Raw genomic sequence first — 14,114 nt, forward strand, 5'->3', positions numbered from 1 at the left:
TTTTTTTTTTTTTTAAGATTTATTTTATTTATATGAGTACACTGTTACTGTGTTCAGACACACCAGAAGATCCCAATTCAGATGGTTGTGAGTCACCATGTGGTAGCTAGGAATTGAACTCAGGACCTCTGGAAGAGCAGTCAGTGCTCTCAACCACTGAACCATCTCTCCAGCCCAAGCCTGGCTTTCTTAAAGTATGTTCCTTTTGTAAACAAACAAACAGAGTTCACCTTTTGGTGAATAGAAAGCCAGAAAGTACAACCAGGAGATGAAAAGAGAAGGACATTTCACGATTTAGAGCCAGCAAGCAGAGGTTTTGCACTTTGGGTTTTTTTTTTACTTTTTACTAGCCTGAACAGAAAGGGCTTTTCTTGTGGAGCCTGTCCATGCATACCCACATGGATATTGGAAGGTATGTCATGCTTGAGCACATGTGATCACGTTAGGGGCAGAGATCACATGGTCAAAGGGATAAAGGGTGAATATAACACCGCCAGAACTGAGAACTTAGAATGGTAATGAGCAAAGATTACTATGGGCTGCCTAGAAGAACAGGAGAGATTGTGTGACTGGTTTCTCTTAAATATGTTTTCAAGAGTGTTAGCCCAGACAAAGGCCAAGCTTTGGAGGTCTTTTAAGCAGGCGGCAGTGTTCTGGGTGTACTATAGGTGTTTGTTTCTAGTGCACCTGCTATGGCTCACAACCCCAAAACCAGCTTAAATGTCCTAAGTGATCCACAGAGAGTAAGGGGCAGCACTGAGGAGCCCCTGGGAAGTTAAGGAAGTTATTTATGTAGCTACTGTCCACAGGTGATCCAGGCTAGCTGTAAACTGTGGTAAGCTTTCCCTCGGGGGCCATGTTTGACCTGTGACCTGAAGAGATGATTATAAACAACTGATAACATTTAAATGAAAATTATACCAAGAACTCTGTATTGAAAGGAATTCTCTCCTGAGATAAACTGTCATTGAAGAACACAGTATGAGTGCCATTGTTTGGTCTGAGGGCACTTTTATTAGGCTCAAGTCAACCACAAACAGCATCCGTGAAAAGATAACGTTTTGATTGGAATATTCTTTCCCTAGGGTGACAATGTATTGATTAATACCTACAGTGGTGTGCTCAAGATCTCTGACTTCGGGACATCCAAGAGGCTTGCTGGCATAAACCCATGTACCGAAACCTTTACAGGTATGCTTTTCACTAACGATATGGATCTTGGATAATTAAGAATGTAATTGCTGAGCCTCAGCGTCAGGTGAGAGATAAACTAAGTCAGGTTTCTCACGCACATGGATGCTGGGATTGCCTGATGCTCACTGGAAATCTGTACGGGGTCTGACTTGCCCTTCCATCTCCTTGGGTTCTGAGTGGCTCAGCCTGTGTGTAAACCACTGAAGGCTACTTCCTTTTTTTTGTTTCCTGATGGGTTTTTTTTTTTCTTCCCCTTGACTGGCTTACAGCCACTCTGACCCTCACGAGACTGCTTTTCACAAACATACCCTCACCCAGCCTCTCTGATTCTTACTCATACCCAAACCACTTCCTATCTGGACTCCAGTCTCCCTCCTTCTTAGTCTGTTTTATCCCAGGAATCATCAATTCCCCCTCCTCCACAATATAAATAACCCTAAGATTTCAATTCAAAAAAGAGGAAGTGACTCATCCACTCAGAAGAGGTGGAGATGAGAAATTGGGCAACGCAGTGACTGAGCTGCCCCTGATGTAAAGTCCTGGGAGGGTGGAGACAGCAGGTTCCAAAAAGGTGAACGCAGCCAAGAGGAAAACAGAGCCCAACAGATGGATGACTGCCCATTAGATACTGAGCCTACAGAATGTCTCTGTTCCATGTTCTGATGCTAACTCCTCAAGAGCGCTGGGCTCTGTTATTATTAGAGGAGGAGGGCAGGGCCAGAGATTTAGAGATTAACTAAAAAAAAAAAAAAAAAAAAAATTTAAGGAGTCAGTGACTAATCTTTGATTCAGTGTAAAGCAAAATGTCCAGATGTCCCCATTTCTGAATCCCTGTGGTAGACAGAAGTGCCCCCATTTTGCAAATGGGGACATCAGTGGAAAGAGGTGGGAGACAGCTCCGGTGGTCAGGGCAGGGTGCTCCTGCCATGGGCCTGCAGACTGCAGTCCATCTTCCTCTCCACCTTACTCTGCAATCTGTGCTGGTGGCCTTAAGAGGCGGGAAGGAGGAGGGAGAGACCCTTGTGTCTCTGAGATCCTCTGATCTGTGCCACCTCCTACACGCCACACAATGTATTTCAGACACGGGATTACCCATATTTCCGATGCATTTTAAAGTAAATTCCAACCTACTAGGAACTCCCCATGTTTGCGCCTCTTTCCTCATCCCCTCTCAGCTTGGCAAGCAGCCGTTTCGACGTTGCCCAGACTCGGTGACTTGGGAGATGATAGTTCCTACTTCTGCAATGTTTGGGGGCAGGATGTTGACTTCACGCCTTCTTTTCATCTTGAAGGTTTGTCTTTCATCCATGAGGCGTTGTAGGGAAGGAGCCCTCACCGGGACCCTGTGCCTGTAGCTCTCCCACTGGCCACACATGAAAGTGATGTGTACAGTGTATGACTAAGGAGCTCAGATCTCTCTTTCACGCTGATCTGAGAGCCACGGCTTGCAGGCAGGCCGTGGCCCTTTCAACACTATGGGCTTTGTAGTCCTGACTGGCTAGGGGTCAAGATGCCTCGTCACCTCTGGCGAATGTAGTGGGACGGCCTGGCTTGATTTCAGCTCCTGGCGATTTGGGTGAGGGGCAGGTGGAAGTAGTCATCATTTATAGTGCTCTGACTTGCATACCTTACTTGGGTGCATAGTGTATCATAGACACTGAAATTTGTACATAAACCCTAATCATGAGGTATCATTATCCTGGTTTATGGTGAGAACATTAAGGTTCAAAGAGTTTAAATAACTTGCCCAAGGTCACAAAACTGTTTAGTAATAGATCTGAGGTTTGAACTAGACTTGACATGCTAAGTGGAATTAATTGCCTTCTCCTCAGACCTTTCCCACCCACGTTCTTCTCTGTCTCTACTGAGGGCCACTCGAGACTTACTTTGGCTGTCCCTGGCGCCCTTTCTCACGCTGCAGTCTGACCATCGAGGAAGCATGTCGGTCCAGAGTTGGGACGGGTTGTGACCTTTCCAGGGCCAGAGCTGCCCTGCCACAGCCTCCTCACATGGCCTCTCTGCTTCCACTCCTGCCCCTCCTGGCCATCCACAACATTGCAGCCAGAATGTCTCCCAGAACCCCCAGTGGCTTCCAAGCAGAGTAAACAAAGCCAGAGCACATATGTCCCACAAGGTGTGGCCTGCCTTGGAACCAAGTGCCTTTCAGACCCTGCTTCTCCCTCACCAAGCACCAGGGGCCAAGACTTTTCCTCAAGGCCAGAACTAGGCCTGAGGGCTCCCTCCACTCCCCATCTACACCATACCACGCCCTTTCTACCACCTGGCTCTGTGTACCCCTCCACTCTCCTGCTCAGTCTATTCCTGTCCACTCTTATGGTTTACCTCTAGTCAGGATTCATGACCTGTCTTTGATCCATTAAACAGTTGTTCTTAAACCTTCTTAAAATGGTAACCTTTTAACACACGTTTGCATGTTGCAGTGACCCTCCCCCAATCCTAAAATTATTTTCATTGCTACTTCATAACTGTGATTTTGCTACAGTTACTAGTCATAATGTAAACATCTGATATGCAGAATCTGACATGTGACCCCTGCAGCAGGTCCGGTCGACTCTGAGAGGTGTCACGACCCACAAATTGAAAACTGCTACGTCCAAGTCTTTTGCTAAGATCTTTTGCGCAGTAGGAATTGCATGCATTGCATATACAGGATCACATGCACCAGAAGTTTTTGATTTATTTTTCATCACAGCTCTCAGAATCCCGACGCTAGTTATTTTTGTATGTGTTAGGGCCCCACACACATGCTCAGTAAGCCCGGTGCTGCTGAGCCGTAGCACTATCCCCATGTAGGCTTTTCCCCTTGAGACTTGAAGAGTTTACAACTAAAGGGCACCGTGTGACATCTGAACACATGGTGTAGTGTTTGGTGTGGCACATCTGTCCCCTCAGACATCTGAGTGTTTCTTTGGCAGCATCAGAGTCCCCTTTCTAGATTCTTGGGTTTCTGTTGGTGGTGGGTTTGTTTGTTTTAAACGGAGCACACTACTGACCGTGGTTGCCTCCTGTCTTTGCTATGGGGTAGACTGCTTTCTCCTGACTGACTGCTGTTGTCTGTCTCTCACTTCCTTACATCCTGCAGCTTCTCATAAGCACTGTTCTCCCATCTTTGATGACACTGGGACTCGTCTATGTCCAGGCTTAATTCTCCAACCATAGTGATCTCTAAAATGGGACTATATGAGTCAAACTCCAGGCTCCGGAACTGGGGACTGGACAGCTTGAATGAGATCAGTGAATGAACTAGATTTTCCTCCGAAAAAAGTACACATAAAGGGAGTCAACATATACTGGAAGAACTGGATGCAGAAATAGCTACTGTGTTTCCTATTGTTTTGAACAACAACAAAAACAGACCAACTATGGTCACGTCTCTAAGACATCCCTTAGAGACCCATATCAGCCTTAAACTACCCATAACCAGATGCTGTTGATGAACTGTTCTGTTTCAGTGATAAAAATCCGCTATGAAAATTTACGCTTCTACTTTTATTAACTTCAAAGAAAGCTGGATCTCAGAGTGACATAAGATATCAGGACCTAAATAATATTACCTTAATTGTTGTATTTATATAGAATATTTGAAGTGGTCATTAGGCACCATTCTTTGTCTTTCTAAAGTGGAACTGTGTTTGCATTATTCCCAGGTACCCTTCAGTATATGGCGCCAGAAATAATCGATAAAGGACCACGAGGCTATGGAAAGGCCGCCGACATTTGGTCACTGGGCTGCACAATCATCGAAATGGCTACTGGAAAACCACCATTTTATGAACTGGGAGAGCCACAGGCAGCCATGTTCAAGGTCACACGTCATATTAGACACAAAGGGATAGACGATTCACATAGCTAATGGGGGTTTTGCGCATGGATGAACATCGGGGTTCGTTAGGAGAGACACTCGGGGAAAGGCACACTGAGTCACAGTCAGGGAGACCCTCTCTCCCCCTCTGCAGCCCACACCTCCGCCTCAACCTTAGTTTCCTTCATTGTAAACTGAAAATCCATGTAAGCTTCTTACAGCCCCGGATAAATGACAGAGGACTCTAAGCTCTGGGAAACAGTGTGGGTGTTTTCCACGTAAGAAAACTATAAGAACATTCTGAGGGGCTGGGGATCTGCCACAGTGGTAAAGCCTTTTATAGCATCCCTGGTTCAATCCATAGCAACACACACACACACACACACACACACACACACACGTGCAGATGCACACACATACAGACACAAAAAAATTCACAAAACCACATTTAAATCTACTTAAAAATTCAACTATTTTCTTCATGTCTCTACTGCAGATGTTTAAAGAATCCATTCTTATAAAGGGAATATCTTTCATCTTAAGTAAACCAGCTTTTTTCTTAGGTCCTGTTCTTTCAGTCTGTTTTCCCATAAGTAATTTTGGGAAGTGAAAACACGCTCCTACCCCACCCCAGTGCAGAGGGCACTGATAGAGAAATATGTGGGCCTGAGGACAGAGGTCTGGACAAGGCAGGGAGCCTACAGTCCTCCCAGCCAGGCTGCCTGGCTCCCTGGAAGCTCCCGTTCCTGCTCTGGAGTGCAGGGACTACTGAGCGTAACTATCACCCTCAGCCCTCACGCCTCTGCTTCTTGCCAGGGGCCCTGTGGTACTTCCATACTGTCCACGTTTGTACCAAGTGTGATCTACTTTATTGACACCTGTTGAGAAGCTCATATGAAAATGAAGAGTACACATAGGAGACTCTGAGTTCTATCCCTAGCTCTAAGCTCCACCGCCAGCACTTTTGGGAAAACAAACAAAAATTAAAAACCTGCAGTGACCAAGCCTGCAGAAACAATGAGATACAGGATTCTCTCTCTCTATCTCTCTGTCTCTCTCTGTCTCTGTCTGTCTGTCTCTCTCTCTCTCTGTCTCTCTCTGTCTCTGTCTCTCTGTCTGTCTCTGTCTCTCTCTCTGTCTCTCTGTCTCTCTGTCTCTCTCTCTCTCTCTCTCTCCATTCTCTACAGTTTCCCTGTAAAATGCTGTTTCATTATCCATAATGCAGTAATTATTGGTTAATAGGTTAGCACACCTCTAGCCCTGGGAGGCAGCCTCCGTTGTTCATGGGAAGCAATGCCGTCTCAGGCTAGACCATATAGCCTCTGACACTGATTGACCATGTTCTGATACAGGCTCTAATGGGGTCGGGATATTTGGGACATTGGGCAAATTATTGAACCTCCTTATCAGTAGGTACAGAATGAGGAGAAAAATAGTTTCTCTCAGGAATTTTTCGAGGAATATGAGAGAGAGCATCTGTGCAAAGCACCTAGAATTATTTTCAACATAAAAGGTATATAGTTATTATGAATATATTATTAGGATACATTTGTATATAAAAATACATGAAAACATCATTGAGTTGTACGTGTGAGAGAAAGCATGAGTGTGTGTGTGTGCATGTGAAAGCCAGATGATTGTCCCTTCCACCTTGGGTCCCAGGGACCAAACATCAGGTTCTCAGGCTTGCTTGTCACGTGCTTTGAAATGAGCCATCTCACCTGCCCCCGACCTTTGGAATACTAATAGAAGCAGATTCTAACTGTGATATAAAATAGGCCTTAATTTTAAAGTGCTTTTAAATATTCCTTAATGTTGGTGATTTGAGATGGGGAAGTACTTAACAAATTATGCAGTAGGGGAAAGAACATGGGCTTTAAGCAAAACAAATCAAGATGCTTCTGTCTGAAGCCTTATTTTCCTCGTGGGTGTAAGAGGGACAATAGTTAATTCACCAAGTTCCTGAGAGGATTCCATGACATATGTAAATGGAAAAACTCCAGCCCAGTGCCTGCTCTAACTATTCTGAGCAGCTCAGTGCTCTCAACAAAATATCTTTTTTTTTTTTTTTTTTTTTTTGCGTGCAGAGTATATTAAAGTGTTCCAGGGTTTTGGAGGAATGTCTTATTACTCTGTACTGTGTAAGTCTTCAGCTAGTTACTCTTCTTGTAATCTGCAGAAAGCACGTTTCAGATCACCTGGAGAAACACCACAGGCCGGCTGGGCATACAGCTTGTGTCAGGGCACTTGATGCATCAAGCCTTGGGAAGCACTGAGAGGAGAGAAAGAGAGAAAGAAAGGAGCAAGGTGTGGGAGGGGATGAGGGAGGAGATGAGGGGAGAGAACCTTAGGAGGCTCAGCATGTATCTGCTTTTGCTTTAGGTGGGGATGTTTAAGGTCCACCCGGAGATCCCAGAGTCCATGTCTGCAGAGGCCAAGGCGTTCATACTGAAGTGTTTTGAACCGGACCCGGACAAGAGAGCCTGTGCTAATGACTTGCTTATTGACGAGTTCTTAAAAGTTTCCAGCAAAAAGAAAAAGACACAACCTAAACTTTCGGGTATGTTGTTACACTTGTTACAGGAAGAGGGTGTGGGTCCATTTCTGAATCTTAAGTTTTTAAATGGAAAAAAATGTTTGCATAGGTAAACTAGTTACAGTAAAATAGTTACTATATCAGCCGCTAGCACTCTCTAGCATTGAGAAATAAAGGTTACAGGGTGAAAAGGGTAACTCTAGTCCTTCGGGGTTGAAACTCCACATTGCCACTAATGGACCACTGGTTGTAATAAAACTATTAAATTACCAAACATCAGGTAATGAAGCCTTTTAATTGTAGGGAACAGAAAATACCTGCCGCCTCTCAGAGACTGTATTTCTGAACAGTTGCCAAAGATGGAAGAAAGGAGGAAGGAATACAGAAATATTCCTGGTGGTCTGGTTGCTAGCAACAATTAAAATGGAAGTGAAAATTATAAGCGAATTTTGTCCATGGTTCCAAAACTTAGAAAGAAAAGATGGGGTGAAAAATCCACTTGCCCCCGGTGTTTGGGTGTCCACCTTGGACAAGGATGGGCAGATGAACAGCAGGAAACTGCATGGACCCCTACCAAGCGCTCATGTTTTGTGTACTGCCCAGTTTAACAACAAAGCTGATACACGCTGTTTGCTTTTTTTCCCCCCACAGCTCTCTCGACTGGATCGAATGGTGAGTTGGGTTCTCCCTTTGCCCACTGACCTGAGAACTGGCAAAGTGTGATGCAGGTCTTCCTTGTCTTGGCCACCTCCTCCTGGGCCCGCAGCTTACCTGGGAGGTGTCTGAGCATGGAGCTGTCACTCAGCTGCGAGCCTGGCTCAGTTCCCCTGTACAAACTCCCCTCTTCCATAACAGGGACCCCAATTATTGTTCCCTGAGTGCAGGGTGGTGACTGTTTGATTGATTGATTTTTTTACATGATGTCTGTGTCTTCTTTCTAGGAGCCAGTTGGCTACCTAGTTATTTTTTTTTTTGGGGGGGGGGATGTCAATATCATATACCTTCTTTGGGAATCTTAAGACAGTACACTGTACTCTAGTGGGTGAAGAGGTGTGGTTTTGTGTCATTGGATCAGCGTTTGCAGATCATAACAGAGAAGCTGAGTTTGTTCCCATGTCAACTAAGGCATTTCAAAGAGTGATAAGGAGCGGTGCATGGCTGTGGATGGGTGGTTGGTAGGAGTGTGAGCGCTTTAATGGCCATTGGAGCAGGCGCTTAGCACCAGCTAGTCTCAGCAGGCTGTTCAGGTGCCTCAGAGCCAGGCAGCCTAGAGCTGAGGAGAGCCAGGCAGCCTAGAGCTGAGGAGAGCCAGGCAGCCTAGAGCTGAGGAGAGCCAGGCAGCCTAGAGCNAGAGCCAGGCAGCCTAGAGCTGAGGAGAGCCAGGCAGCCTAGAGCTGAGGAGAGCCAGGCAGCCTAGAGCTGAGGAGAGCCAGGCAGCCTAGAGCTGAGGAGAGCCAGACAGCCTAGAGCTGAGGAGAGCCAGGCAGCCTAGAGCTGAGGCCCCTTCACCAGTCTCTGCATTCACCAGGCTTTCCCTGGGTGGCTTTCCTTCTGTGGTTCTGAGTTGGGGACAGAGAGACGGGACAGAAGTCCTTTATAAGATGATTGACAGGCCCTGGGTTCCGCCTTTAAGCATGTAGACTTTTACCCGAGTAGGCCTCCTTTTAGGTAATCAGTGTCCATAGCTACCTTAAAACTCACAAGACAAAGGCGTTCTCGGTGCTGGCTACTCAGTCCAGCCAGCGAGACCAGAGCGGTAAAAGGCGGGATGATGGAAGAAGGCCTTGCTCCCTCTCTGTAGACAGGCGTACACGCGCATCACAAAAATACATTGGCAGAAGCACAAGACAGGAACGTCTTAGCTGGTAGTGCAAACACTATTGATCCGTTCATCCCCAAGATACCAGTTCTGCTTTTGAAATTCAAGTGATCAGGGTGCTGATTCCTTCCTTACTGGGGAAGGTAGGGTCTCACTGATTTATAAATTCATACCTGCCCTGCCTTGCTGAGTCTTGGCCTTCTCCTACCTAAGTATCCCAGGTGCTGAGATTACAGCCCGTGCCTAGCTCAATCAAGTTCTTACCAAAGCCTTTTGCTGCTTGTCTTAGTTAGGATTTCCATTGCTGTGAAGAGACACCATGTCCAAGGAAACTCTTATAAAGGAAAACATTTAATTGGGACTGACTTAGAGGTTCAAAGGTTCGATCCATTATCATCAAGGCGGGAAGCATGGCAATGTATATATGTATACATATATATACACATATGTACATATATACATGAATAATATATTTATGTGATATATTTAATATATAAATATATTTAATATTTAATATACTGCCTGGGAAACAATCCTGGAGTTTGACTTTGGGCCCTACACATATGCAGAAACGCATGTATACACATTTGCAAACACATGTATACCTGCATACACATACAAAATACTTGCTTAGTGTAGAAAAATTGGAAAATGTTTTCACCCTAAATTGTATCTTCTAGAAAGAATTATGTTAATATCATGGCATAGCTTTTTTTTTATATTTTCTTTAGCTCCATGTGCAGCACACACCATTTACACACACACACACACACACACACACACACACACGTACAAGTCTACAACCAAAAAGTACCTGGAGAAGCCAAAGGAAAAATAAAAGTCCTATTGTTGGTTCTACTTGTCAATTTAACACAGTCTAGAATCTCCCCCCGAAAGAATGTCTTGGTGAAGAATTGTTAGATCTGGTTGGCCGTGGGGCGCGCATCTGCAGAAGGATGTCTTGATTGGTGTGAGGACCCAACCATGAGAACATCACCATGCCCTGGCTTGGGTCCTGGCTTGGTCCCTGAGGTGATGGATTTTAGAACTGTGGACTAAGGTAAACCCTTTCTCACCTAGGCGGTTTCTGCCAGAACATTCTTTATAACAGAAGGGAAGCTAGGATGGTCGCCCTACTTTCAGGTGTTTATAAACCAGAGAGAAGAGTGGGTGATCACGATGTGGGCGTTTGTCTGGTGGTCGGTGGCCAGCACCCCGGCAACGAGTGGATGACTTGCAGTAGTGGGGAACGGAATGGGGGCGGGAAGAGGAGCCACTGCTGACTGATTATCCAGCGTCTTTGAGACGCGGGCGAGCTCAGCTCAACCCAGCTTGACAGAAATTAAATAAAAAGAGGTTTCCAAGCAACCATCCATGCTTTTTAAAATAACTTTACACTTGCCTTATTTTTAGTAAGAGATGTTTATAGTGTTGAGACATTAAAGATGTTTCTGGCAAAATGTACTGTCTTTAAAACAGTTTGGAATGGAATGTAGGGAGCTCCGACTATGCGATTATGCATCTTAGTCTCCAGCAATGCATTGCAGCTGCATGTGTTTGCAGTGGGATTCGTGTCTGGCAACTAGGGAGGGAGAGCCTTAGAGGTCTCTTGGTTTCCAAAACTTTTTTTATTTTTAGCAAAGAATGCTTTTTTTTGTGTGCCTCCTCCTGCCGTGACCTGTGACAGTCAGCATGCTTGTCTTAGGTGAAGCAGGGTTAGCACCTGTTGCTTAGAACCACAGCATCCCATTCCTTCCTGTTTCCAAGGCGGCCACAGAGGCTAAGGTGAACCCTCGCGCCTGTGAGGACATAGCTTTAACGTTGTAAATTGCGCATCTCATTCTGTTTCTTGATGTGGGAAATGAGTCCTGAGGATGTCAAATAATTTAAGTCATCAGTTAAAATGGGAACCTTCAGGGTCCAAGAGACCCTTGCCCACCTACCTATGGTATTTTGAGTGAAGCAGGGTCAGTGATCACATGATCAGCTTCTTACACAGCACGATCTATCCAGTCATGGGCATGACAAAGCATACTGGTCCCTTTACAGACATCCCAGTAAGTGTAATCAATCTCTCTCTCTCTCTCTCTCTCTCTCTTTCTCTTCCTCTTCCTCCTCCTCCTCCTCCTCCTCCTCCTCCTCCTCCTATCACAGAGTATCTTAGAAGCATCTCCCTGCCGGTCCCTGTCCTGGTAGAAGACACCAGCAGCAGTAGCGAGTATGGCTCTGTTTCTCCTGATACAGAGCTGAAGGCGGACCCCTTCTCCTTCAAAGCCAGAGCTAAGTCCTGTGGAGAAAAGGACGGGAAAGGGATACGGACATTGTTCCTGGGGTAAAGAGCTGACTTGTTTGTGCCCAAAGACATACCCTCTGGACTGTCGCTCTGTGAGAAGACCCTGACTTATGTTGTACCCATTATTACAGCATTCCGGATGAAAATTTTGAAGATCACAGTGCGCCCCCATCCCCTGAAGAGAAAGACTCTGGCTTTTTTATGCTGAGAAAGGATAGTGAGAGGCGGGCTACCCTTCACAGAATCCTGACCGAAGACCAGGACAAGGTTGTAAGGAACCTAATGGAATCTCTGGCCCAGGTAAAGCTTCCTGGGCACTTCCCTTCCTGAAGATTTATATAGGATGTTGTTGTTGTTTTGTTTTGTAAATTTTATTTAATCTTTTTGTGTTGTTTGTTTGTTTTCAAGACAGGGTTTCTCTGTGTAGCCCCAACTGTCCTAGAACTCTCTCTGTAGACCAGGCTGGCCTTGAACTTGGAGATTAGCCTACTTCTGCCTCCCTAGTGCTGGGATTAAAGGCATGTGCTGCCACTGCTGCTGCCGGCACCTCCATCAACACCCAGCTAGTGTAATTTCTTAAAGATGGATTTCCGTTGTGCTGCCCAGACTGGGCTCAAGCTATCCGTATACTCTACCTCCTGATTAGGTGGGGCCGCTGGTGCACCCCACCATACCCTGGCCAAATGCTACAGACTTTTTCCTGTGTGTGTACAGCCTGGAGTTGTCCAGGTCTGGAAGTGTGAGAGGGCTGTAATACTCTGAGTGCTGAGACAAACCTACTACATGCTGAGTGTCTTAACACCTGCGAGGCTGAGGCCGGGAGATGGTGAGTTCTAGGCCACCCTGGGCTACATGGGGAGTCCTTATTTTGCAAAATAAAATAATAATAATAATAATAATAATAATAATAATAATAATAGCCCTCCCATGGGTAAACAAACAAAAAAAAAAATCAGTGAGCAAACTGTAACTCTATCTCACCAAAGTTGACATTGTAGCAGAAGAAGAGGAGGAGGAGGACCAGGAGGAACAGGAGAAGAAGGATAAGAAAGAAGATGGAGAAGGAAGAGAAGGAGAAAGGGAGGAGAAGGAGGAGGAAGAAGAGGAGAACTGTTAGCTACTAGATACATTGTAACCACAGCACATAGTCTCTCAGGCCAGTATCTATGTGTGCACTCATTCAGTCCTCAGGATGCCAGGGTACTACTATTAGCAACCATCTTTTCCAGAAAGCAATACATAGAGGGCTTGTGTGTAGCTTCCGAAGTCATGCGCCCGTGAAAGATGGAGTTGGGATCGATGCAGTCTGACTCCAGGACGGATAGTCTTACCCTCACACTGCAAATGGTGGAAAGGCAGGGGTGGAAGGTCACTATCATCCATACTGGGATAAAGGCTTCAATGATGGCCATGAGTTTATGATGTTTACTTTTAGGTCAGGAATTGTCTAAATTATCCACATTCCAAAAAGTTACAGTTTTCCAGTACAGAAGATGTGATCTTGTTTGTTTTATTGTGTTTTGTTTTGTTTCTTTGACTCCTGATGGACTGTGGCTCCACCGCCTGGGTCCTCTCTGTAGCTCCATTTTCCAGAACAGCCATTCCTGTGACTGCTGAAATTCTGGTTAACTGGCTGATTGATTGACCGAATACACTTGTGGGATTAAACCCAGGCCTGGAATATCTCAAGCACGCGTTCTACCACTGGGCTATGGTTTATTATGAAATCCCTAAACTTTGAGGATTTTTTTTTTCTAAATTATTTTCACTGGATTATCTACATTTTTAAATAAAGCGCACTGGAATGTTTCCTAGGAGAGAAAAGATGGAGGACCCTAATCCAGGGCAGCCTTAGAGAGAAGGCCTTGGACACCAAAAAGCTCCTGGATTACCAGAAACTGCCAGCCAGAATCACACCCGAATGGTCAGATGCCAGTGGTGGGGCTGCACTGTTCAGGACACTGTGAATTCCTTAGAGGGACGTCCATCTGTCGCACCACATGGCAACTTGGTGGCAGAACAGGTCTAACTCCAGTTTATGGCTGATGTTCCAGCTTGTGGCAAGGGGGGTACATAGTTAGGAGCTTGGATTAAGTTTGGGCTTGCCACAGTCAGAGTCCTTGGCTCCATCATGTCAAGGCTGTGCCATCTGGATACGTTACCGACCTCCTCAGAGCCTGAGCGGCTTCTTGTGTTAGACAAAGCCCTGTGCCATTGCTGACAGGAGTCACTGAGTCATGGGACATTTAGGTCAAAATAAAAAAAAAAAACACTGGGGGCTGGTGAGATGGCTCAGTGGGTAAGAGCACCCGATTGCTCTTCCGAAGGTCCCAAGTTCAAATCCCAGCAACCATATGGTGGCTCATAACCATCCGTAACAAGATCTGACGCCCTCTTCTGGAGTGTCTGAAGACAGCTACAGTGTACTTACATATAATAAATAAATAAA

The 14,114-nt window shown here is 45.6% G+C and overlaps 1 protein-coding gene across 1 annotated transcript in view; it reads left to right on the forward strand.

Moving 5' to 3' along the window:
* Window positions 1-14,114, forward strand: part of Map3k5 (mitogen-activated protein kinase kinase kinase 5) — a 197,370-nt gene that overhangs the window by 161,861 nt on the left and 21,395 nt on the right. The window contains exons 18-23 of the mRNA XM_021220921.2: window positions 1,086-1,191; window positions 4,863-5,020; window positions 7,400-7,577; window positions 8,205-8,225; window positions 11,527-11,704; window positions 11,797-11,965. Coding sequence (XP_021076580.1) covers window positions 1,086-1,191; window positions 4,863-5,020; window positions 7,400-7,577; window positions 8,205-8,225; window positions 11,527-11,704; window positions 11,797-11,965 — 810 coding nt within the window. The remainder of the gene's footprint in view (window positions 1-1,085; window positions 1,192-4,862; window positions 5,021-7,399; window positions 7,578-8,204; window positions 8,226-11,526; window positions 11,705-11,796; window positions 11,966-14,114) is intronic.

This window comes from Mus pahari, chromosome 21, assembly GCF_900095145.1.
Source record: "Mus pahari chromosome 21, PAHARI_EIJ_v1.1, whole genome shotgun sequence".
Classification (NCBI taxonomy): Eukaryota; Metazoa; Chordata; class Mammalia; order Rodentia; family Muridae; genus Mus; species Mus pahari.